Source organism: Triturus cristatus, chromosome 6 (assembly GCF_964204655.1).
Source record: "Triturus cristatus chromosome 6, aTriCri1.1, whole genome shotgun sequence".
Taxonomy (NCBI): domain Eukaryota; kingdom Metazoa; phylum Chordata; class Amphibia; order Caudata; family Salamandridae; genus Triturus; species Triturus cristatus.
In genome coordinates, this window is record NC_140589.1 from 140,371,024 (window position 1) to 140,397,712 (window position 26,689).

Consider the following 26,689-nt stretch of genomic DNA (forward strand, 5'->3'; position numbering starts at 1 on the left):
GTGGTTCACCTCGCCTCCCCCACCTGAGGGGTGGGGTTGGCAGAGGCTGGCACACCCCCTTTCCTCACTTAGGTTTTCCCGCCAGAGTGGGGGCCAGAACCGGTGGGGACCAGTTGCTGAGTACAGCAAGTGGTCTGGGGAGGCTCACAAAGGCGGCATGCCTTTGAAGCTTCCCCTGCCCATCCTGGGGGAGGAGGCCTAGCACCTCGCCCCAGGATGTGCATTGTTGCAGGCCCACGAGAGCGGATGGCTCTCTAACCAGGGGGGCAGCAACATGTCTGCTGGGTGGCAGCCTAGGCAGCCTCTCAGTAAGGATGTGGATTGTGGGTTAGTTTCAGGGCGCAACTCTTAAGTTGCCCTCTGTCATGCATTTTACATTAAATCCCACTCTGGCATCAGTGTGGATTTAATGTGCTGAGAAGTTTGATACCAAACTTCTCAGTCTTCAGTATAGCCATCATGGTGCTGTGGAGTTCGTGATGACGACTTACCAGCACCATATACTCTTAATGGGAGCACTGCACTTACCCTGCCCAGGAATGGACCTGGGTACTGTAGGGGTACAGGGCTCATGCACCCGTACCCGCATCACTGGCATATTTCACCCAGGTGTGACTGAGGTATCCAGGGCAGTGTGTTTGTGGGCATGGCACAGAGGGATGTGTGCCATGCCAACTCTCTGTTTTGTTCTGCACCAAGACACTCAGCCTGCAAAGGCAGTGTGTGGGTGTCAGGGTACAGGGCCTCTAAGGGTGGCACAATAAGTGCTGCAGCCCTTAGGGGCCCTCTCTGGTCACAGTGCCCTGGATACCATTTACCAGGGGCTGACATGTGGCCAGAGATGCCATTTGGGTTTTGGTTTCAATACAGTTTTAGGGAAGGAACACAGGCCCTGGGCACCTGATTGGCAGGAGCCCAGGGCATACTCAGTCAAAGTACATCAGCAATTCAGCAAACAGTGGGGGCATACCATGCAAGAAAGATGGCACTTTCTCACAAAATACTTGCTAATATTGGTACTATTCACTGCTTAGCAAAACCACAGTATCAAATTAGCTGCCAGTAATTTCAAAGAACTTGGAATAAGGCTATGTGGTTTTATGTTTGTGTGAATGTGAATATAACATGGTCATATTGTGTGAAAGTTGGAGAATATGTTATGTTTATTTGTAAAGCATACTGACATCCATGAGAGTGTCCTGGCGCAGAGCAGGTGTGTGTCCCTAGTCTCGAATATGACAGAGGGATGTTTGAAGAGCCAGATCTTCAACGTGTTGCGGAACTCAAGAAGGGATGAGGAGGCTCTGACATGTAGTGGGAATTTGTTCCAAGTTTTAGTCAGTGTACGAGAAGGCTCAGCCTCCGGACTTGTTTCTGTGGATGCGTGTGAGTAGGAGGCAGGCCATGTGGAGGAGTCTAGGCAGTTGATGGAAAGAGATGTGGCTGTTCAGGTAGGTGGGACCTACGTGGTGTATTGACTTGGATGTGTGAATGAGGAGTTTGAACTAAGCACATTTTTGTATCGGGAGTAAGTGGTGCACTCTGAGGTGAGGTGTGATATGTGTTCTAGGTCAGTGGGTTGATGATGAGTCTGCCTGCCGAGTTCTGGATGGTTTGTAGTCTTCTGGTGAGGTGCTTGTTGATACTGGTGTACATGGCGTTCCTGTAGTCCAGCTTGCTGGTGACGAGGGCATAAAGGATGTTTTTTCTGGTGTTGGTTGGGAAATCTTCCTCAGCATCTTCAGGGAGTGGAAACAGGATACATTATCAGCATTGATTTGTACAGTCATGCCCAGCTTGCTGTAATGAATCAGAGGTTCCTGGCTTGGTGGCTGGGGGTTGGTGTGGGTCCAAGGTCGGCCAGCCACAAGGCGGAGTACCATTGTACTTCTATCTTGTTGGTGTTGAGCTTGAGACAGTTAGCCTTCATACAGATGGTGACTTTAGTCATGCAGGTGGTTAACTTGTTCTGTGTATTGGAGTTTTGTCTGAGAGGAGGAGTATGGACTGTGTGTTATCCGTGTAGGAGAGGATATTGATGTTGTGTACACTGATGACTTTGGCCAGAGGGGTCTTGTAAGTATTGAAAAGGGTTGAGCTGAGGAACAAACTTTTGAAGCACTCTGAAAATTAGTTTGCCGGTTTCTGAGGAGTATGGTGCCAGGCTGGCCACTTGTGTTCTCTCTGTCAAGAAGGAGTTGATCCATTGGAGACCGGGTCCTTAGATTCCAGTCTCCTGCAGAAGTCTGATGAGGATGGGGTGTGACACCGTATCGAAGTCCATTAAGAGGAGGGCCGCTGCATCTCCTCTGTCTAGGATGTTGTCTATAGCAGCGAAGAGTGCTGTCTCTGTACTGTGGTTGGGCTTGAAGCCAACTGCATTGCTTCGAAGAGCTGGTGGTTGATGAGGTGGTCAGTGAACCATCTGCTTAGGAGCTTCTCCGGGCTCTTTATCTGCTATGGTAGGAGGGACATTGGTCTGTAGTTGGTGAGCGAGGCTGGGTCCCAGTGGGTGTCTTGAACAGGGGACATGGTGTGTTTCCATGCATCCAGAATGGTGGCTGAGTCGATAGAGGCATTTAGAATGGAAGTGAGAACTCCGCTAATGGGTATGAGTTTCTTTGTGAAAACATGGTGGCGCCAGGGGTCATACGGGGCCCCGGAGTAGATATTATGGTAGCAACAATCTCATTAGCAACAGCAGACTACGTGGTCAGGGTCAGGTCTTCGTTGGTTGTGCCAGATCATACCGATTTTGACCCACAAGATAGACCAGATTTTATGGACCGCCTACATTTTCTTGAACGTAACTTTTATACAATAACTGGGGTACAATATTCCAAAAAAAGAACCTCTTGCTTTATTGCCCAAAATAACTCGTATATACTGGTAAGACTCATTGCTGCAGAATGCTTACTACTTGTGTCTGTAATTAGCAGCTCTATATTCTGCAGCATAGATGCCCTATAATAATATTCAAAATTAGGTACCTCACAACCACTAAAGTTGTTGCAGATCCCATCAAGCTTCTTTAGTCACTTCTGTCCAATTACCGAAGGAAAAGCCCTAAACAGATAAAGGATCTTAGGAAGCACCAGCATTTTGATATCATTGCAACGCCCCATGAGTGTTAATTGGAAATTATTAATGCGTGCCAGCTCAGACTTAATTTTCCAAATAGCAGGTTTATAATTGGATGGAGCAATACTCTGTTTTAGGGGTGATCTTGAGTCCCAGACAAACCACACCATCGCTCCTTTAAATACTCCTGACAACTAGTATCTTTATTGCACAAAATCTGAGTTTTGCCCTGGTTGAGGAGATATCCTAATATTTGCACAAATCAGGAAGCCTCCTCCTCTACCACCAGAATCGTGCTATCTGGATCTGTGTTGACAATAGTGATGTCATTCGCGTACATTAACAGGATGGTAGAAAAGCCATTAGTTGTCACAGGAGTTATAGAGCGATCATTCAAAGTTAGCACAAAAACGGCAGTCGCTATATAGCGCAAATGGTAGAGGAGAGCAGGCGCATCCATGCCGATTCCCTGAGTGTTCTTTATATTATTCGACACAATACCCATTAGCTGTAATTTTTCAGTCAAAATATGGCACATTCTGCGGATAGCAGTTCAAAAACCAGGCCCGACCCCAAGCTTCTCTAATGCTTCCCAAAGGTATTGCCATGTGACGCTATCAATGGACTTCTCAACATCGAACAGGATCAATGTCATTTGGGTCCTCTGAGTCTTGGTTATGTCAAACTACGTAATAACCTTTCATACATGGTCTGCCGTACTACAACCTGGCAGAAAACACTGTGCCATGAAGAGACCAATGTGACAATGACCCTGCCTAGCCAAGATACCAGCACTTTAGAATAGATCTTATTGTTGCTATTCAGGAGTGTATGCCTATAAGACCCTGGGTTCAACAGTGGTTCTTTCTCTCTCTCTTTTTTATTTTTTTAAAAAGACCACTACATTTGTTGTTGCCCGGGACTCCTGAGTGTCCCTGCCACTTTGTGCCTCCAAAAATGTAACCACCATGTCAGGAGATAGCGCGGAACGAAAGGTGTGATGATATTTCCAGAGGGGTCTTATTTGCACAAACGGCTTTCCTAGATGCATTGGAGTCCAGTGCCTCTTAACTAACTCTATAGTAAACAGTATGTCTAGACCAACCATATCCTCCTCTAAAGTATCCCTGTTCACTTGCCCTAAATATTGTTTGATTTGGTCCGTAGTGGGAAACTGATTTTCCTGATACAGAGTTTTAGATTATTCCCCCAAAACTCTAGGAATGTGTCCGGGACTATTAACCGCCTTACCAGATGTATCTTAGACTGCATTAATCCCATTCAGAACTTCTTTTGCCTAATTTTGAGAGTCAGTCGCTTCTCTTCTGTATCACTGTATTTGTAACTCTCAAAATTATGTACCTAATATATCTCAGCAACTTTTCTGGCATGTGTGCGATTAATATCTTTCTTTACAGCAGTAATTTTTTGATCCACTTGGCCCTCTATATATCGCCTCACATGGAATGATTCTAGGCTGGCTAGTTCCTCCTATTTTGTTTTGATTTTATTAATTTTGTCCTTCTGGCTGTATAAGAAAAAACTAAATGTTTCGCCCCTGATCCCTGCTTTCATTGAGTCCCATACCTCCCTGATTGGAGCACTACCCCTATTGATGTTTAGACAGTCCATCAACCACACCGTTATAAGATTAACATATTCGAGATTCAGAAGTACATAATTTCGAAGAGGCACAGTTTGAGGAGCATAGGATTATGGTCCAAGAAAACCTGGGGGAGTTTACTAAGCCAGGCTTTAGCCAATAGACCGGCAGATACCAAGAAGTAAGCCAAGCGAACACACTTTTGGTGCGGGAAAGAAAAATAGGTGAAACCAGGTGCTGGGCAATTTAAGTCTGCCATGTATTTCTTAGCCCATGCATCTCCAGCAAGTGTTTGACAGCCCGGCACACTTTCAGCTTTCGGCCCCCATTTACCTCCATTGAGGTAGAAATTACCTCCATATGAGAAATGAGATTGCCATACAAAGTAATCTGGGTCAGCCAGGTCGCTAATTCTGTTATCGGATGTTTTTTTACAGAGGCATTATCTACATAATACGATACATAAGTTAGCCATAGCCAAAAGTATGGGCTACCTTAGACTTCACTGTGCCATGATGAAGGCTAAGAAATGGACCTCTCTAGCCTGGACCATCCAAACCACTTGTCTTACCAAGTTTTAACAAACAGATCGCCATAGATGACAATTTATCTTCCCTCCTCATTTTATAGGGCTTTTTCATCCCCCACAAATTGTCTAGATACTCCTCAGCCTTAATCTCTGAGCTAAACATGCACGTTTATTTTGTTATATACAATCTTTAACCCTGCAGGATTCAACAATAAAGCATGAGCTCCTTTTTCCTGAAAGGTTTTGACCCTTTGTGGAAGTCTCCATCGTCTCTCAACAGTTGTGTGTCAGAAATCTGGTGCCGTATTATGTGTGTGGCGCATTTTCCTGGTTTGTGCTGGGCACACCTTTCAAAAGGTGCACCCAGAGCTAACCAGTATAATGCGCCACATTATAGTGAATGCACTGCCCCCCCAGGGCAGCCACAACTCATGATGACCTGGGGGCTGTGCATTCCAATGAAAAACGAAGCTTTGAATCTGCTCCGTGTTTCTCTGTGCAGGTGACAACCTGTCTGCACTTTTAAAGGGGGATTATAGATCCAGTTGCAGGTGGGTTTAGTGAGTGACTGCTCCCACCTGCAAGGGAATGTCTGGGGAGTCCATGGAGCCCATTTCCCCCTTCAAAGAGCTGCCATTAGGAGGCGCACTAACAGTGCATCTCCTGACAGCTTCTTGACCTCTGCATCCGCGTCTGTAATACAGCTCGGGCACAGAGGCAAAGGGATTCCCTCGTTTGCATGGGAGGGAACATCCTCTGATGATGGCTCTGGCACTTTATGTGCACCTGCGCTATCGTTATTACAGTAGGGGACGCGCAAGCATCTGCGGCCCCTTCTGTAATACCAAAGTGCCCTGGGGCGCGCAAAGTGGGCGAAAGTGCTCGCTGTGCCCCCAGGGCACTCCAGTAATACGGCCCCTGATGTCCACTCCGTTGACAATCCCAGCTCGAATGGTGGAATAATTGTGGGCATTAGTGGGGTAATGGCAGTGTCAAAAGCTAAACTGGGAGACCCATTTCAGAGTCTCTTATATCTGCACATTCCCAGGATAGTGACCTCCCCAATGGCCCCCGTGGCCAGAAACACCAGGCCTCCCATGTTACAGACATTAAGAAGACAAGTAAAAACAGGCACCACAGGAGCATAGACTCTGATACCGATTCTGTGGAGCGATTCTTTTCCCTACCTGGGGCTGTGTTACCGGAGTCCCCCAGGATTAAGTCCCATGCTTATTGAAACTGCTCTTTTACAGTAGGTTTCTTGGTTTTACTTGTCTGCTGAATTCTGTTAGCAAAGAAGAAATAGGGTGATAGGAGTCACTGGCCTTTCAACAGGATTCTATTTCAGGCATTTTGCTACAAAATGTCTTCATGAAGCATGTCTCATTCCTGTGGAGGTGAGGCAGAGAATGATTCAGTACTTTGGATCAGAACATCATAATGATAAGTGTAACTGGTGACTGCCACTGTCCTTGCAGGGCCCCGAAGACGATCAGGAGTCGGAGTCTGAGCTGTCTGTGACACAGCTTATTGAAGCCCGTCAGCGACAGCAGAGTCTCCAGGAGAAGATGTTAGGGGATGACTTTGATGCTGATCCGCCGGAGGAAGAGATGGAAACACCAAAGCCTGAAAGTGGCACAAGCAATGATGGTGGCTGTTCATGGGGAATGGGTAAGTATGTCTTCAAGATTCAAGGATTTACCTTAATTATTTTATTGTTTTCTTCTTAATTTTGTTTCCAATCCAATTTTTTCCTTTTTTTCTATTTTCTATTTAATTTTTATTTTTCTATTGTCAAAAAGAAAGGTACATCAAAACTCTCTATACCACCACTATAGGGGATGGCCATGGGCAGTAACAACGACCATAAAACATATAACAATATACAAACTCACACCAAATGAGATCTAGAGCAAATTGTACAAACGAAGATATGCGTGGTAGAGCCCTGTTCTAATACAGCCCCAGATGGAGTCAAATTTTTGCAAGGAGCGACTTCCCCTGGCACGAGCTAAGGCGTTCTCCATTGCACAGGTTTCTCTCATATTTACCCACTGTGCAGCAACTGAGGGAGGTTTGGCTGAAATCCAAGCTCTAGCAATAGCCAATCGGACTGCCACCAACATAGTTGCAATAATAAATTTATAACCCCGACTATCCTCCTTATAACCCAGCATCACCTCAGCTGTTGAAAAAGTAAAATCCACCCCTAACCGAAGCTTAATGACAAATGAAATCTTCTGCCAGAATGTTTCTAATGGAGGGCAAGTGGCGAACATATGCACAATATCTGCAGCAGGCTTTCCACATTTAGGGCATTTCCATTGTCCCCCTTTTTGTATCCCCACTTGTACTGTACTCTTTGGGCCCATCAGGCAATCCGCTCTGGAGTGTAATAAAGTGCACAGATCGTCCGAAATTGCTGCAGCCCGAGTCTGACCGAATGTACTGATCGTTCTTTGGCATCAAATGCCGTCCTGACCGCTTCCAAAGTAACATGCAACCCAAGAGTCTCACTCCATCTTGCTGCCAGTTTCTCTCAGTTGTTTACTCTAAACTGAGCCAAACATTGATACAGATTACTGATTGCTGGCCTCCGATCTAGTCCATATAGACAGTCCCATACCTCAGAGTTTGCTACATTTCGTAGTAAGAGGTGTTGTGTAAAGTAGTCCCTAATCTGGAGATATTTGAAAAACATCTGTCGAGGGACAACAAAGGAAGATTGCAAATTTTCATATGATCGGAAGCCATTGTTATCATATAGCTGGCCCCTAAGCCAATGCCATACTCTGCCCATCTCCTACCCTCAGGATCTTCTAAGACTTCGGGCTGCATTGGGTTACCCCAGAGAGGACGCTTCTCATGTATGAACGAGATGGAACACCTAGCCATTATTCCCTGCCAAATATATACACAATCCCTGATGGCCTTAAAACGTACGTGTTTAAAATAGTTAGGATCATTAGTTCTATATAGAAACATTTGACTCTCAGAGCCAAGGACTAAGCAATGCCAAAAGTCGGATTGATCTGGCCCACAAACGCTGCCCATTAGTAAGTTTTAAAATCTGGGAGTTCTAATCCCCCTTGGTTATACGGAGGTTTCATCAACCCAATTGCCTGCCTCGATTTTCTTTGTACCCCCAGATGAAGGACACCATCTAATTTAATAAAGAACGAATTGGGTATATACAGTGGCATTGAGCGAAACAAATACAAATACTTTGGGAGCACCTTCATCTTGATAATATTGCACCTTCCCAGAATGCTAATTGGAAGCTTATGCCAACTTTTCAGTTGCTTAGTTATAGTGACCAGCAAAGAATCATAATTTAGTGCCAGTATGCATTAAATCTTAGGAGAGATACAAACCCCAAATAAGTAGCGGTCGCACAGACCCCCGGAATAGGGTGTTCGGGCTGAAAGCTAAGAAGCACTTGCATCTTATTAACGTTCAGCCTATATCATGAGAAAAGGTTGAATTTCTTTGCTTCTGTCTCGATAGCTTCTATAGCAGAAGCAGGATTGGAGGTGAAGACACCTATGTCATCTGCATACGCAGTGACTTAACTGCTTTTGCCCTATAGTTAGAGGAAGTATCCCTGCGTTGACCTGTAATGCCTTTATAAATGGTTCAATATATGTGCAAAAAAGAGAGGAGAAAGAGGACAGCCCTGCCTAGTGCCACACTGAATTAAGAATAGAGCCGTTTGAGTGCTAGCGGAATATATTTAAGCGTATGGTCCACAATACAGAGCCTGTATTCACTTGCAACATCTCTCCTTTATTCCAAAAGCAGTAAGTGTTGCCCATAAATAATCCCAGGCCACCTGGTCAAAGGCCTTTTCCGCATCTAACAGCATCATGTCCAGACTAAACCATCGCTTCCCAGCCGCATCAAAGGCTGCTACCGCGGTGTTAACATGAGCGGTGGTATCTCTGCCCTGGAAGAAGCCATGTTGTTGCAAGGAAACCAAGCCTGGCATCAAAGGAGCTAACCGGGTGGCTAGGATATTGGCAAATATCTTAGCATCCACATTTATTAAAGAGATCGGCCGATAAGAGCTACACTCCTCCGGTACGTTGTCCTTTTTCAAGAAAAAAACTATATAGTAATGTTCCATGACTCAGGAGCCCGGCCGCTGACTTCTATTGACTAAACTAATTCCTGCAGTAGTGGTGCCACCAAACTCTTACAAGTTTTTTTAAAACTCAGCTGGAATGGAGTCTTCCCCAGCTTCTTTCCCTGATGGTAAGCCCATTATTGCTTCCCCAATTTCCTCATAGGTGAAATCATGTTCTAGCAAGGCAGAGTCTTCCTCCCTCAAGAACGGTAATTTATTCCCCTTTAAGTAGATCTGAATACCTATCTCATCCGGAATCACTTTTTGTGAATGTAGATTTTGATAAAAAATAGAAAATTGTTCAGCAATACCTTGGGGATGCTTATGTAGTATGCCGTCCGCTCCCTTAATAGCTTTTGTCAACGTCTTGGCTCGATTATCTGCTAACTGGTAAGAGAGCACCTTCCCAATCCGATCTCCATATTCATATTGCAGTGTCTTATACTTATTGTAGCACACAGCCACTTTCTCCCTTCCTCTTCAATTTTTTCCAGTGCCCAAGGATGTGCACGTTTCTGAAATGTCTAGGAGACCAGACAACATTACTTGGCCAGTAGTGAGACTGCATGCATAATACTGGGTGATAGAAAAATCCAAGATGTTTATAGTTATGCAGTTCTCTATGATTTATGTACGAGCATACGCCTGTGCTGTTAAAGAAGACATATTTTTATATTCTTCCAGTATCATTACTGTCCACAATGATTTTTGTTCCTTTCCTCCCTTTCTAGTTTAGCATTTCAGTTTGTTTGTTGATGCCTAGTCTTAATGATGTTCAATATTTCCTATTCTTTGTGACCCAATGTTGGTGTATTCCTGCCCTGACGTTTCATTCTTGCTGCCCCTCAAATCAAGGCGTTTCATTCTTCATGTCTGTTTCAATGGCTTTTTGCCTAGACACCAGCCCTTCCTCCCTTCTACTCACTGTAGAAGGGCCCACTGTTCTGCAGACTCTTTGATAGACTCCTTTTTCTCCTGGTCCAGTGCCCTTTGTACCACATCCACACAATTGAAACACTCTTTTTGTGGGCACTGTCTATGAGCACATTGTTTGTTTATGCATGTCAATGCTTATGACAGCCTTTTGATGCCAGCTTAGCAACAGAAGGAGTGCAGCAGGGTTTTGGAATGCATCCTTGCACAATAAATACCACTAAATACAAATGGCCAAAAGTGAATAGACAAAAAATACCATAACACCTACCAGATGCACCACAGAAGACACCAATATATTTCTTTTGATTTTTGTAGTTTTACATAGAAATAAATGAACCCAAATGGTTGTCAGAGCTCTTTAGATAAGAACAAGTTCAACGCAAAATCACTTTTGGTTCATTTTGTTATCACTTACTGAGGTTAAGTTAAAGTAAAGCAAGAAAGGAAGTTTATCATTTAAAATCCTTACGTGGACATCGAGACGTATAATTAGGGCTCCCGGGTTTATGGTATTTATGTTTTTTCATATTTCCGTCTGTACGTATCCATATTTATTATTTTTTGGCCATCTTATTAATATTTATCCTTATTTATTTTGTGGATTATAAATAAGTAGAGTCAAAAACGGTACCATTCCACAATTATTTAAGTGATACACATGCACTCATACTTTGATGCCCGTTCACGTTTTAGCAAATTCAGCAGCCAAATATAGCAAAACACGATTAAATATTAGAAATTTACAACAAATATATTTTAACATATCCCTGTATCTAAAGATATTTTAACCTGTTTTTGAACTCCCCACGCTGTCTATCTGCTCATCCGTTGTCTTGTAATTCACAACAGACAACGTGGAAAGTCACCCTTTAGAAGCACAATTTTCAGTATTTTTCTGCTTTTAAAAATAAATACAGACAGGAAACACATTGTTTTCTGTCTGTATTTATCTGTAAAAACGGAAAACTGGAGGCCTTGCATATAATCTACGTACCCCTTATCTCAGTGGGAGCTGCAGCCAGCCCACACTCAACTGTAATTAATGCACTTGAGGACTATGAATCCCATGCCAGGATCTACCACTGTTACATTCCAGCATTACAACAATAACAGGCCAACTCATGGAATACATTACTTTAATGGGAGAAACTGTCAGCCTTCTTGGTAGGTGGGAGGAATCTGAAGGGGTGATGAAGATCAAAGAGGATTGATTCAGGTGGGATCTGAAGTCAGTATGGAGTTTGATATAGTTACACCAGTGGGCACCCTTTTTCCTTCTAAACTTGCCATCATATTTTACTCATATTGTCCTATGCCAGAACTAGCCCTTAGGTTAATGGTCTAGTTGTTGCAGATAGTCTGTGAAAGGACATGACAGCAGCCCTAGAAGGCACAGGGCCAAACAAACTATATATCTCTGGAAGAGGGCCCTCCCCTACCAGGAATCTGAGCCCAGTCCAACAAGGTCCAGCCAGGATGCTGCACCAGGAGAGCAACAGAGTCCCCTGGAAGGAAACAATCCAGCGTTTTCAAGTGTAAAGACCGAGTCAGTATTCCTGGAAATATTTTGTCATCAACCTGGTGTAGGAGCATTGAACACATGAACAGCATTCTTAATGACAGTGGTTTCCATAAGGTCAGTAGATCCATTGAGAACAATAGCAGAAAAAGACAAGTTACTTTCTTATGTATGAGATCAAAGTAGGGTTGCTCATCTGTGTGCTGCACAATGACATTTTTGGCAAAAATCAAACACTGCATATTAGAACAACATCCTCATACCGACCAGCAGATGTGGCGATGGTCTGAGCCTTGCTTTGCAGCGACAGGACCTGGACACTTCACAGTTGTTGAGTCCACCAAAAATCCTCTCTATACCAGTTTGTTCTAGCGCAAAATGTAAGGTCATCTGCCCAATGACTAAAGGGTAGCTGAAAGTGGATCATGGGACAGCATGGTTAAAAAAGAATACACATTGTGGAATGGCCGAGCCAAATCTGACACCTCATCTCCATTGAGATGTTGCAGGGCGTGAGGGGAGCTGTGCAGAGAAGAACTCTCTCACACATCACTGCACTTTTCACACAAGGCTACTGTACGAGAAAATTACATTTGTAAATTTGTGTTTGCTCTTTGTCCCAAGAGTTTATATTTATTTGCAGTTTGTACGTGATGGCGACTGGATGATAAACATGCTTGTCTTAATATGTAAAATCATAGAATCTTAACACAGTGTACTTTCCTTCTGTCATCCCTGTCTTGCCTCACCTGTTACCCAGCTGTGTTCTTGCTCTGACAGCCCTCTGATCTTCAAGAAATGCATTCTGTTCTTGTGCTGGAGATTAACTGTTGGCAAAAATGAGACCTTGCCTTCCTGTTGTCATAGTACATTACTGTACCTTCGATTTCTTGAGAATTTGCCTTCTAGATCAGTGAGGGCTCGGGCTGTGGCTTATTGGCAAGACTGGGATTCTAGAAAACTCTTAATTGTGGGCTGTGCTTCAACTAGTTAAACATCTCTCAGTAGTTTCATGATCTCTCTGACTTCTTTCCCACGCGTTTCTGTTTTTCAGGGGATGATGCAATGGAGGAGGAAGGGGAGGAGGTGGTTGAAGAGGAACCGATAATGGAATTTCAAGAAGAGCGCGAGGCCTACTATGTCAAAGATCCCAAGAAAGCCCTGCTAGGCTTCCTGGACCGTGAAGGTACACACTAATGTTTCTTAAAGTGCTGCTCAATGCAGGAAATGTACATGTGGGGTTCGAAGTGCCTCCAATGCTGTTCATTGTAGCACAAATATTCTAGAGAGTTTTGCCAAAATCCAGAACATATACTTTCTTTCCGTAGTGTAGGCAGCTGTACTGGTAAAGCTCATTTGCCTGTCATTCAGTTCTTCATACCTTCAAAGATAACATACACCCCATATGAACAATCTCTGTTTGGCATATACGAACAACCTGAAGGCATTACCTACTCATCCTCACCTCTCCTTTGGATGCAGAGTCCTAGATAATGAAAACCTTTCTCAAATAATGCATTTTAGAGGACACAAAATGTTTAAACCACTCACAATGTGGAACTACGTCCTAACTCATTTAGACTTAGATAACTATATCCTACTTGTCCTGATCGAACTCTCCATAGTTGATCAGTCTCTCATAGTAACCAAAATCCACAGATTCTGGACTGTCTCTAACACTGTTATCCAAAGTGCTAGGGGGTATAACAAGTTTGCGTGATACTCTTTGCACCCAACATGGCCCGTACCTCCGTATTACAGAAGTGGCCGCGAATGTTTGAGCGGGTTCCTTTGGTCTAATATAGCTTGTGCAGGCACATGTGGCACTAGCAACATTTCAAGGGGGCATTCCCTCATTTGCATGAGATGTACAGACTGTGCTCTATGCAGAAGTGGTGCACAGTTAGTGGCAGCCCCGAGGACATCCCCCTGCAGACGGGTGTAGTCACTCAGCGCAACCAACTGCATGGAGATGTATACCCCCTTTCAAATGGAGACTTTGTTGCCACCTCCACAGTGAAAGGCAGACCAGCGGCTTTAAACAGCTGGTCTCTCTTTTACAAATGTGCTGCGTCTAGGGCAGACTCAAGTTTACAGATGCACCGAGGACCGCACATTCATTGTGATACAGCACACTGACCTGGTGTGCCCCCAGCGCACCCAGTTAAAAGTGCTCAGCAGTGCACCCTCTGTGGAATATAGGCCCAGTAGTCCATCCATGTGCTATCTCACCTCTTTCAGCAACTACAGTCAGTGCTCCGCACTAAACGACTGCTTCAGACCGGCGGGCTGACAAGTGCACAAGGTACAGCCACTTACCAAAGGGGAGTGCAAATAGGAAATAACATTTGATCTGCCGAAAGAAGTCACCACAGCTAGCTGACGAGGATCTTTTAGGAGCTGTGAATCTCCTTCTGCTTAGCACCCAACATCACCAATATCCCTTCTCTCCTAGACCTTTGTTTAAAATAGCGGCTCAGCGGAACTATGAATATGTAGTTCTATTCCGTCCACTTAAAATAGACATGTCATTTTAAACTTATTTTCATTTCACCCGTTCACAAAGGATACACGTGCTTAGCTTAGTGCATAGTATCTACTTGGACTATCTCAGCTGATGAGGTGCTTCCTTAGACCGTACACAAACTGCTCGAAAGGCTCATTGAATGAGCGCCTACTTGCTTATGAGGTCTGCAATGAGCTCCTCCAATGACCTGCTGCTTAAGAGTGCACACAGGGTGCTGAAAGTGACCTGCCTTTGCTCATGGGTTGTTGACCGTTTCTATTGTCTGTAAAATGTAGTGTTAGTGTTATCCATCGATAATAGGGCAATACATAGCTTCACAGAGAAGACCTTTTAGAGAGAGTGGATGAGAGGGTCTGACCGTTGTACTCTATCAAGACCTTTTACTGCTCCACAAGTCAATGATTAGGACACTCTTGAAACATGTTATTGAGCTTCAGGACAAAATTACAGAAGTAGAGATGGTACAAAAAGTCTCCACAATGGAATACATACATACATTAAGTAAATTGTGTAAGGTCATCCAGCCACATTAGGTTTCTGTCTTTTGATAACAGAGCAGGATGATGTGTGAACTGCACGTGTAGGGATCTAAAGAGCCATAAAATATTTTGGGTGAAAGAACTGTTCAGTGTCAAAACAAAGTGAAAATATTTGGGCATCCAGCGACTGAGGGGATTGCTTTACAGTGACAATCCCACAGACTGTATAATAAATGCCTCTGCAATAAAAGTCATAACCACACATCCTTGCATACCCAGAGATGCATGTTATGGGTGGGTACTAAACACTTGCAGAAAATGTTACATTTCTGACACTGTATTTAGTATCCATACATAAATATTTAGGCCCATATGTAGAAAGCTATTTAGCATTTCTTAACGGACCAAATCACTATTTGTGCCATAAAGAAATGGTAAATAGACTTACCTTATGTACAAAAGGTAGAAACGTGTTTGCAAAATGCAATTTCTACCCAGTAGAAATCGCATTTTGCGATTCCCCAAATAGGAAATCACAAATGGGGATTTCCTATTTGCAGTTTCCTAACTGCATGTACGTAGCATTTCCTAAATGCGAAATGGGCATTTAGGAAATGCTGTTACTGTCTAATCCAATCCAATGGTAACCAGATGCAATTTTAAAAAATGCACCTTTTTTGCAGTGCCATAGAGCGCGCACTTGCCCCAAGGGCATTGGAGCACTTTACAAGAGCACCATTTTCTCCCCTTAGATTTGAGAAGGGGCCTTAGGTCCATAGGTACGAATGATTTTACAGTTCCAATTTAGAGATTTCATATTAGGAAATCACAAATTTGGAAATGCCTAAGTCCCAAAGGTATGAATGGTTTGCCATTTCCAAATTTGCGATTTCCTAATACTGAATGCGATTCCATAGGAATCGCTATTGGGAAATCACAAATTTCGTACATTCCAATTTGCATTTCCTAAATAGCGATTTCTTAGGATTGGCTATTTAGGAAATACAAAATGAGAATTTCGCACTTAAGGACCTAAGTGTTCTTTAGGACCCAGATTAGCTAAGGGGTGAGTTAATACATTGTTTTGTTAGAAGGTAGGTAGAGGCCCACAAAGAGGTCCTGTTTTTTTAAAAGAACAGTTGTAATGTGTTCTACTGCAAAGACTGATTCAGTTTTCACAAAGCAATGCAGGCAGCGTATTGATATGTTGACCTTTACTTGACTGTGGACTCAATGCCCAATAGGTCAAACAAGTTCCATTAAACAATGGTGGAATTACTGACCTCATCAGAATTGGAGTGAGAGCGTGCAAGGTTTTAGGTTAGTGCTGAGGCACTGTGCACCTGTGTGATGTTCTGGAAAGAAATGTGTTCAATATGGTCTTTTAAAATGGTTTCCGGTCTTCAGACAACTTATCCTGGAAGTTGTAGATAATGGAGGAAATGGAGATGTGCCCACTGTAGACAATAAGACTCTTTTAGCTGTGAAAGACAGCACCAAAAGAAGGGGTGAGTGATTTGATAAAGCAGAAAAGATCCTAAGATGAATTGGGAAGTATCACCATAAGCCTTCAAGTCCTTAAGCTCTATAGCCAGTGAGCGAGATACTACCTTCTAGGAAATATATTCCTAATTAATTATGAGTTGTGGTATCAGAGTGCACCATAGCATGTATTCCTGAAACATGGCGTGCCAACAGTGCGTATATGCAGTATGTCAACCACTGTTTTATTGAAGATAAAGGCCAAGAATGACTCAAACCATCAACTACAATATGGCCAGATTAGAGGTTTTAAATGGGAGATTCTGATGGAGTGCCAGACCCTCTCAGCCACTCTCTAAGCAGCATTACAGGAGTCTACATGGGAGATCTCTGATGTTCTGTATTTAGCTTGAGAAAGAAAACAATAAATAATGAAAACAGGAAATGACAACTCTACACTCATGATATACATTAACTAATATAGCATTATAGCCCATTGCCAAGAGCTACAACAGTCAAGGCGGTGCCTCTAATGAAGGTGATGCTCTTCAATACCAGTTGTGCCCTAGACATGAGCTATCACAGTATGTTAGTACTTGTCGTCTGCAGTTGATCTGCTTGTGCTCATAAACAATCCATAAAACCTGAAACATAGGAGTTCATAATCCAAGGAACAAAATTGATTTTCATTCACAAAATAGGAGGACAAAAATTCTTACGCCCATAGACTTACACTATTTTCAGAGGAATTTTCCAAGTTTAAGGACTTCTCAAACAGATTTTGTGGGCATTTTTAGGTCTACATGTATTTTTTATGAAATTATGGTTTGTGCTTTCTTGACCTTGATGGGAGAATACCACTTGATATGTGGGTGACCTGTTACTTCTGATCTGCATCTTAATCCTTTTCAAAATCGTATTTTGATCATTTAAAAGTGGGATGTTTTTCCATATTTTTCTGTTATGTCTTGAGACAAACTCTAAGCATTTTTATTTTGAAATTTGATAGGAACCTAAGCAGACCAAGACAAATGGAGACATGAGTTTGTTTTGAGACATCAGGTTGATTTCATGAATGAATAGATGGACGACAAGGTTCCCTACATAGACTAATGGATCATTCAATTGACAGATGCTCTTGGGCGCATGGATGAATGAATGGATGTAAGTGGATATATTAATGCAGTCATATTGTTGGGTGAATCCTTGATTATGGGAGAGTAGATGTATAGATGCATGGTTGTGGGTGGCTGGTGGAATTTGCTCTTGTGTGTTTGCATGGATGCTGGTAGGTGCTGTTGTCTATCTGCAAATCTGCACTGTGTAACCTCATCTTTCCTGTCACTCCCATAAACATAGAAAATATATGAGGCATTCTTGTGTTTGCATGTACACTAGTTGCCTAGGTCTTGGAGATTATTTGAAGTCGCCGTTGGTGTTCTCTGCAGACACTCAGAATAGGTCAAATAGTGAAATCGTGTGCATATTGTGAAAAGACAGCTAGTGGGACACATTGTAAACTGCAGTTTCGTATGCTGAAACCTGGTGAATTGTGTAGAAATAGAAATTAATGGACCTTCTCTTTCTCCAATGCAGGCGAAGAGTTAGAGTGTGAATTTGATGACAAAGGACACAATAGCTGGCTGTGCAGGATCAGGTATGCAGCTCTGCAACATTGGAGTTTTTTTCCTCTCGGAGACGAAGCAACCAAGATATACCGTTAGCCCCTTAATATGGCCTGGAAAGATGCTGAAGTCCTCTTCTTGCACTTCACCACAGCGCCTGACTTGTCCTATCCACCCAAAAGCAATTATTTTGCAAAATTGGGATATTCGGCTGAACAGTGTGTGGTTGCCACTGTTTGTTTTTGTGTGTTTATACCTACAGGATCTCTAGCTATATCCCACTAATGAAATATGGTTGTATGCATGTCACTCAATAAGGTTTCTCAGCACAAATGTAAACCTTATCCACTAGTAATGGTGAATTTCCGGCATTTGATAGTTGATAGACTGATGTGATTTTTTTTTTATTATTTCTTTTAGACACCCAGGAATTACTCGATACACTTAACTTGGGGGGAGGATGTAGCCTTATGGCTATAGCGGTCGACCCCGCGAACCGGGTTCGAATCTCAGCAACGACGCTCAACATCCTGTGATTCTGGGCAAATCACTTAATCTCCCCGTGCCTAAGAAAAATGAATGTGTCATTCTGTAAAGAAACTACTGCTCATGTAAAGCGCTCTGATAACCGATGTCTCTGGTCTAGTTCGCGCTATATAAAAATCTTTAAAAAAATGTTTTTCAAAATACATAGAAATATTAACGACATACATTTAATCCATCAGTCTGTGTAATTTATGTACCTAATTGTGCATTGAAATACCATTGCTTTGAGTGGGTTTACACTAACCCTGTTCATCCCAGCATCCCCCAACCCAACCAGTGCCGTCTTCAAATGCTCTACCACACGTCCTATGTGTTTGAATAGGGACCAAGTTACTGATAGTCTCTGAAATTGCCCAACAGGATCTTCCCAAGTGGACACCTCAGACACTGTCTGATCAGAATCCCAAAACTCTAATTGTGGAGGATGAAGGGAGTTCCAAGACCTTAAACCTTATGCTGGATCTTCCCAAAACAGTTCCCCAGGAAATTGTAACCTTAATACACATTTGAGGAAAGACCCTCTTATTTAAAGGCCACCAGGGCTTAAATTAATCAGTAAGATTATAGGAAGAAAAAGGAAGAGTGTTTCAACTAATAAACATGATTCCTCTTCAGGCGGCACGCTGTGTAGAGTATCTGTTTTGTGAATTACTATCCTCCTCAGAGTGATGTGACCTTGTTTGGTAGGTAGAGTCTCAAATTCCTTACATGACATTTTAAGTCTGTCCTAGATCAGTCCTAAAATGTTTGCTATTCTACTTCAACATGATGTTTTGAGTGCAAGATAGTTATGTTCCCACTCAGGAGGATTTACATAATACAACTGTCTGTTTCTGCCACGTCAGGGCGCCTGTTAAATTACCATGAAATCTAAAGCAGGCTATATTAAAAGATAAATATCCAATTACAAAAAGATGATAACTAATGTATCTAAACTCCTGGCACATGAACTGACTACTCTGAGCTGATGTACTCTTTGCTAGCAGATGAAATAGGAAGTTAAAACAATTCTCTTAGCAGTCGTTGTCTGTGAAAGACATTTTGGCTATGTGTATTTGACAATGTCCCAAACAGACTGTTTGTTTGGTTAATTCTGTCGCATGGACTGGAGACATAAATTATAAACTCAGACATCTTTTTTGAATAAAATGAAACAGATAACTTCTGAATGTGAGTACTGTGTCACTACTTTGTAATTTGTCTATGCATTTATTTCAATAAAACTCCAGCTCGTTTAGAGGAACCTCAACAACTTTTTCTCTATAAACACTACAGGCCATCCAGTGCTTGGAGTGCACCTTGCACTGGGTCTGACCTTCTGAATTACCCCATGCTTCATTTCTTATATTGATTCCGTTCAGCTAACAACTGACTGCATGATTTCCACACCAAATGTGTAATGTCCTTGATCTGAGGCTCATTCTGATGCTCCGAAAGTTTCATCTTCACTGGGGTTAAAAAGCCCTCCGGGAAGGCCTCAAAGAATGACCCCTGACAAGTCCAATAGACATCTGCTTCAACAGATAAGGCTCCTACCATATCACAAGAAAAGAAAGTCAGAAAATGCGTAGCCTTTATCTTTAAGTGAGGATCGTCCTCATATCCTCGTGTTACAGCGGACGCAGGTCGAGCGTTCACAATTCAACCATATCACAACCTGGCTCTCCAGAAACGTGATATTGAGGTAATAGTAGGGAAAGATCTAGCCATGTGAGGGATTTGGCTCCTCCCTACTGCACCTCCGGCTTTCTCAGCTGAGGTGCTCGGTGATTCACAATACTGCACTCCTGTACGGGCTTCAGCTTGAGCTGGAGGAGTAGTGTTTATTAGCTGAGACTTTGTGAGGAAAGAAACCGTTCTTACCAGCATTGCTGCACTCAAATTACTTCCATATTTCACTATACTAATTCATCACTCATCCTTCATGGGTTCCAGAGTTGCGCACTACTTGCCGAAAACGCGCTTCAATGCGACGTTTGGGGTAGTAAGCGCTATATAAATGCAATTACAATACAATGTAAGCAATGACATCATGAAGAATTGTTTATGGTGCAGAACCCACATTAGTTCTTCTGGTCCATTGACCTTTGATAACCTATAGAGCTCTATCTGCCAGCTCCTGTACTTCCTGCGACTTAAGCTGGGGTCAGGATTCAGTTCAATTCTACTTTAAGAGGGAGCGTCTGATACCGAAGTGTGATATTTTCTCTCTTTCTTTGTGCTGTGCAGGTTGCCTGTAAATGATTCACTGGGGAACCAGTTGATCGCAGAGGCCACGCTTTCTGGAAAGAAAAAAGAGGCTATGGCTCTGTGTGCACTGGAAGCCTGTCGGATACTGGACATGCGAGGATTACTACGCCAAGAGGCAGGTTTGTACCCGGGCTTATTTTATACTTGACTAGCACAGTAGGTGGAAAAACGTTTGTATGCATGTTTACGCATAAATCACAATGCTGCTATGTAAGTAGATGGGTTAGTGCATGGACTATTATAATACAAGCGCATTCCTGTCCGAAGGGAGGCAAATACCCACGTTTTGTCTGTCTTATAACATGAATGTATTAGGAGACTAGTATCCGCGTATATTCACTGGGATTATTTGGAGCAGAATGAACGTTAGTATTGCTATTGTACCAGAGAGGAGGATTACTATCCTGCTTTAGTAGAGTTAGCAGTACATAGACCACCCAGGAACCAGAGTATCACTCTGCAGCTGATTGACAGATTTCCAAGCCTAGATTAGCAATGTTAGTGTCCTGGTTTTTCAAGAACACTCTGGGAACAGGAGGACAATAGAGGAACTCTTGAGCAGGATGGCTGTGGGCATTGACTTGTCCTTGACTTCATAACAATGATGCATGAGGTAGGGTAGTAATCGCTTAGGATTTGGGTATTTTCATAAAGCATATGATGGTGGCAACAGTGGATGTGCTGGGATGCAGATTTCCATAGACTAGAGTTTTAACTGCTGGAGGCAAACACGTTGATTCCACATCCAGCCTTTTTTCTGACTAATGGGGTAGAAGTTGGTTACTGAGTATTTCTACTGTTTAACACAGGTTTTGCAGAGCCACGGGTAATTTTGGACAGCCAGAAATTGTCACAGGCTCCTATTTACGCCTTGACTGTTGGGGTACCCAGGTACAGCTCTCAGAGAGGTGGCAGGGGTTATGAAATCAAGTATGGCACAATCAACACTCAATAAAGAAGTCATTTGTTAGAAAAACACAGATCTCTGCTGGAATTGGATAGCTCACCAAGCTCTCTACCTAGTTAGTACTCAGTGACTAAGGGGATGCTATTTATATTGATTATGAACTTTCAAACACTGTGTCAACGGTCGGGTTCTGCGATTTGTGCAACTTTTTCATTATGTCTTCTATTACCGGACCGGATCATGGAGGCTGTCTCTTAGCTGATTCCTCTTTTGGCTTCAGTTGTGGTTCTGTTTGGTTTCTTTTATGTTGCTATGCTTATGGCATCTGTTGCTCTCTAGAATCTTAACAATCTGTCTAGTGAAATGCACTAGCAGGCTCTCACCGAGTGTGAATAGCAGAGTACAAAGTGATCTGACCATGCCCCAGTGCAAAACTCACGAGACATCACTACTGTACACTTGAATCTCAAAATTCCTAAATGACTGAGGAATTGTAGTGCCTCCGCTTGGTCCTGCAGCAAATCACCGATCACTCTGGCACTGTCTAGAACTGATCATGAGCCAACTCATTTTGCCTTAATCCATCAAAGACAGAGATACCTCTCTTCGGCCAAGATGATTATAATGCTTACCTTTTCATTGATCTCTATCCACGTGTATCGTTGTGCTTCTTGAGAGAAATTCTGTAATCAATCTTCGATTTCAACACCACCAGAAAGTCAGTACTAACACAAATAGTTATTGTATCTTTAAATGTTATGTTAGAATAAATCTTATAATTTTCTATTTACAAGAATAATACTGTCTTTAGAATAATGTTGCGTGCCCCAGACAAACCAGGATCTATATATTTGGGATTGCTTTTGCGACCACCATTCACACATTTCTTGGAGCTGGAGTGTCGTCTGTTGTAACAGCAGTTTGAAATTGGCTTTTTTCAACATAGACCACAATAATGGGGGATTGTGTGGGTTTTCCATTTCTACTGCTGCCTTAGTGATAGTCTAACACAGATATTGCACTGCTTATGACTTCCCCATTGCTACATCTCCCATCTTTATGGCTCAAGCAATGGTTATGTGGCCGAAACCGTATTAAAGCTACAAGACTCACAAAAACGATGCTACTTGCTTCGTGTTTGACAAAAAACTCTATTATTTCAGTAGCTCCTATATCTGCACTGGCCTCCAGTCAAGGCATGCACAAAGTTCTTTTTCTTACCCATGAGGATTAAGCAGATGCAGCCCCTACTGCCTCTTTGAACTGTTGACTAGATGCCTGACATCTGCTCCCTAACGCGGTCTGTCCTCTGGGTAACAAGGTACAGGTGCTGCAGTGCTATATCCTCGACACAAAGGAAGCCTTGGCACTAGTTCATGAGCACAGGGAGCCCGGGTGTTTCTTGTGGAGGCTCTTAGTAGAGCAGGGAGCGCCCTGAAAGCCTTTCGTCTTGAATGAGACTCTATCAGCAGGGCACATTTTCTTTCAGGAGGACTACCTATACCTGATATGACAAACATGTATGACTGTGCGTATGTTCAGCTACATTTCATTTTTGTGTTTGTTTCTTCTCTTCCTATAGTATCACGGAAAAGGAAGACTAAGAACTGGGAGGATGAGGACTTCTATGACAGCGATGACGACACCTTTCTAGACCGCACAGGTGCCGTTGAGAAGAAACGCATTGACAGAATGAAGAAAGCAGGGCGCATAGAGGAGAAGCCAGAAACGTACGACACGCTGGTAAGACACATGTACAGTAAGTACAAGCTTCCCACTGGTGGGCCCAAGGGTATTCATTTATTTATACTGTTTTCCATTAGATCACAATATGTCAACTGACAGAAGATTCAGAGGATGGCTACCTTGGTTTGCATACTTTGTTAGTTAATGCATTTAGCTGTGGGGTACAATGTATTGTGCCTTGTTATTATAGTTCAAAGGCACATTTTGAACATTCCAGTTCAGGGGTAAGTGAAAGAGGTATGCAACAGCTGCTTGTTTTCAATAAGTGCCCATCAAGATAGGTTCTGTACATTTACTCCATTGGCATTCTGTCCCTCGTCACCAGTCGAACCACATGCCCTTGTGACTGGTCCAGTGGTGTGCTACTAACCACAGCATTAGAAAACATGTAGGCCATTGTCGTTTGAACTTACCAGCAGGTGATTTCATAGTTTTATCGCATGGGCCACTGGATCTAAAAGTATTCTCTTGTCTAATGGTCTTCTATTCCCACATAAACTCCCTGAACTCTCAATCCCATGGATCAGGCATGTTTAGAGGAAGCAGCCACCGGCAGGTGGCAACCATGGGGCTGTACTATGGAGGCACTGCCAAAAGAGAGGGCAGTGCCTGAGATAACACGCTGCTCTTGCTGATCCTGCTCCCTCTGTCCTTCCTCCTTCGCCTTTGACTCTTGACTGTAGCACTCCCTGCCCTTGCGTACTCCCCTGCATCCTCCTCCTCTTTGGCTCAAGGATACCCAAAGGCATTATTATTAAGCATGTGGAACTTGCTTGCATTGTCACATACCTGTGCTTTACATGTAATGTGTAGAAGTAAGTAGGAGCTGCTCCTTTCACTAAGGACCTTTCTTGCCAGAGTGCTACTTTCTTTTTCATACTGCTAATGGCAGAACTCTTGAGTTCCCAGTTCCATGCGTGTTGCTCATTCATTTCCTTTTATTCTTTGTCTTCTGGTCCTCTTGCTGAAATTACAAGTTCATGTCAACAGGTGCAGTGCACAAAAACAAAAAGAGGCCTGAAGGAATTACGCATGTAGTTCCTAAGCGATTTTACTCTCTGATCCCTCTCATTCTAATCATGCTAGTAAATTTCAGAATCTCTTTTTCTGCCAACATACCTCGTTCGTCTGATGGGAGCACCCTAGTTCTGTAAGTGCTGTGTCTCCTTTAAACAGAGACTTCGAAAAGACTTAAAGCTGTTCACTAATGAAGTCTTTCTTACCCTGTAGGTGTCTAAGCTTAATGAGGTGAAGTACGAACTGGCTGGAATAAGCGAGAAGCTGAAGCCCTCTAGAACAGGTCTGTGATTATTTTGTAGATCTAATGGTCTAGTATATGGTGCCACTGTTAAATGTGTCCATCCGCAACTTGACAATGGCAAGCTCCTATGTGGTACTTTCACATTACACTCCAAGGTGGATTTAGAAAGCTGATCTGTATTTTTGTGAGATATAGAATGACCTGGTTGTACATTGCTAGCAAAAACATGTCCAAAAGACAGGGTTGAAAAGAAAAAGCAACTGTGTCTAGGTTTAAATGCTTTAATGCGGGACAGGGGACCTGGCAAATGATGACGATCATGTAAAGACTGCCTAATGTTTTTATGTGTGGAGTTAGAATGGGCCAGGATTATCTTTGAACAAGTCATGCAATTAGGAAGAGGGCTCTGTAAGATGTATATGTGACTTCGCCGTTGGACATGGGTGAAGCCACTTCAGCTAGAGTTAGGACTGAAGTTAGTGTGGAATGCTGTTCTCCAAATGGCATTTCTTTTTTCATAATGATATTCCAGAGTCAGTTGGCAGTAGAATGGCATGTGGGCAAGGGTATTGTATTTATAACCTTTGCTCCAAGATATGAGAATAATTTGCTCGTTGTGATTATCATGATCATTTGATGAAGGGAGTTTTAGAGACATTTGTTAATGGGGACTTCCAGCGTGAGAGGAAAGGCATTTCCCTTGCCATTTGTTACTATATCAAAAGCAAACTTTGAAATTCAGAAACTGCATGGAGAGTGGGTTCATTCCCTCACCACATGTGAGGCCTTTTCCTGAGGTTCAAGGGCACTCGGAGATTACTTGTCAGCATCCCATATGGGTATTGTTATTGCTCACTGGTATCTTAGGCCCACAATAAAGGCGTTCACCAATTGGGCAGACAAGTATTTTTTATTTTTAGCAGAGTAACTCAATCAAGGCTTACTCCAGGTGATGTAGGGGCTTACCATTCCTATTCAGTGCACGCATGCCACCCATTTCCCTGCTGCATTGCCACCTCTGTCATAGAACACTCCTGATGCCGGCATTAGATGAACCCGTCCTTGTGGAGAAGAGTCAGCGGTGTGCACTGGATGTAAAGGGAGCCGCAACCCCAACATTTGGGGCATTCTGGAAGGGGACAATAGATTTTCCGTCACTCGCCTGCATCTGATTGAAATTTGCAGAACCAAGTTGCATCGCCTATTGCACAGAAGAGAACAAGAAATGTTTACAAGAAAGGGATGAGACCTATAATGAAGGTATGGGGATCTGTGGAGGTGTGATAGTTGGAATTAGCCCCCATGAGACTTAGAGCATGCTTCACCCCTGCTTTACCAGAAAACCAATCAAAGGAGAAGATGGTATTCTAGAGTACAGAAGTCTGACGTCCTTACTCCCTCGAAAACCTGCAATCATTGCACAGCAGCAAGAAGACACCGAAACAGTGACTTACCTTCCTTCTTTTTTTCAGGCAAGTGAAAACAGGTTAACTCCTCGATGTCCTGTAGGCAAAACGTATGGGTGAGGATAAAACCCTGAAGTATTAATGGGATTCCCGATTGGCTCCACTTTCTTTCTCCAGAATTAAAGAGGCGGCTATAAACTCAGTGTTTACCAGCCCAAAGGAGCAGGGTCCGTGGACTCTGAGATGCTCATCAAGAACTGCTGAAGGAGCTGCTAGGGCTAAAATACACTACTGGGCATGAAACCATCCCAAACAACTTCTACATAATGCATAAATATACCCTTGAACCATTTGTATTCATCTCCTCTCTGTGTTGCTGAAGCATGTGGATAGTAAGTAAAAATAAAAGAAAACTTTAACTATTCAAATCAAAAGCAGCTTATGCTCAGCATCTTTATACCTCCTCTGCAATAGGTGCTATTCAAAGGATACTCTGATTCAAACGTGGCGCCTCAGTGAATAGTTTTAGGGGCACTGGTTAGTCACTGGAGTCAAGTGATCTGTTCCCCTGGCTATGATCTTTGACCAGTGTTGGGGGGGAAAGTGGAAAATATTGGGCTGGTTCTGTTTGAATACATGTAAGCTGCCATACAATTCTATTGTGGT

At 43.0% G+C, this 26,689-nt stretch overlaps 1 protein-coding gene across 1 annotated transcript in view; it reads left to right on the forward strand.

Moving 5' to 3' along the window:
• The window catches only part of SLC4A1AP (solute carrier family 4 member 1 adaptor protein), a 92,674-nt gene that overhangs the window by 3,273 nt on the left and 62,712 nt on the right, over positions 1 to 26,689 (forward strand). The window contains exons 2-7 of the mRNA XM_085610352.1: positions 6,692 to 6,884; positions 12,849 to 12,980; positions 17,879 to 17,939; positions 20,683 to 20,822; positions 23,193 to 23,353; positions 24,587 to 24,656. Coding sequence (XP_085466478.1) covers positions 6,692 to 6,884; positions 12,849 to 12,980; positions 17,879 to 17,939; positions 20,683 to 20,822; positions 23,193 to 23,353; positions 24,587 to 24,656 — 757 coding nt within the window. The remainder of the gene's footprint in view (positions 1 to 6,691; positions 6,885 to 12,848; positions 12,981 to 17,878; positions 17,940 to 20,682; positions 20,823 to 23,192; positions 23,354 to 24,586; positions 24,657 to 26,689) is intronic.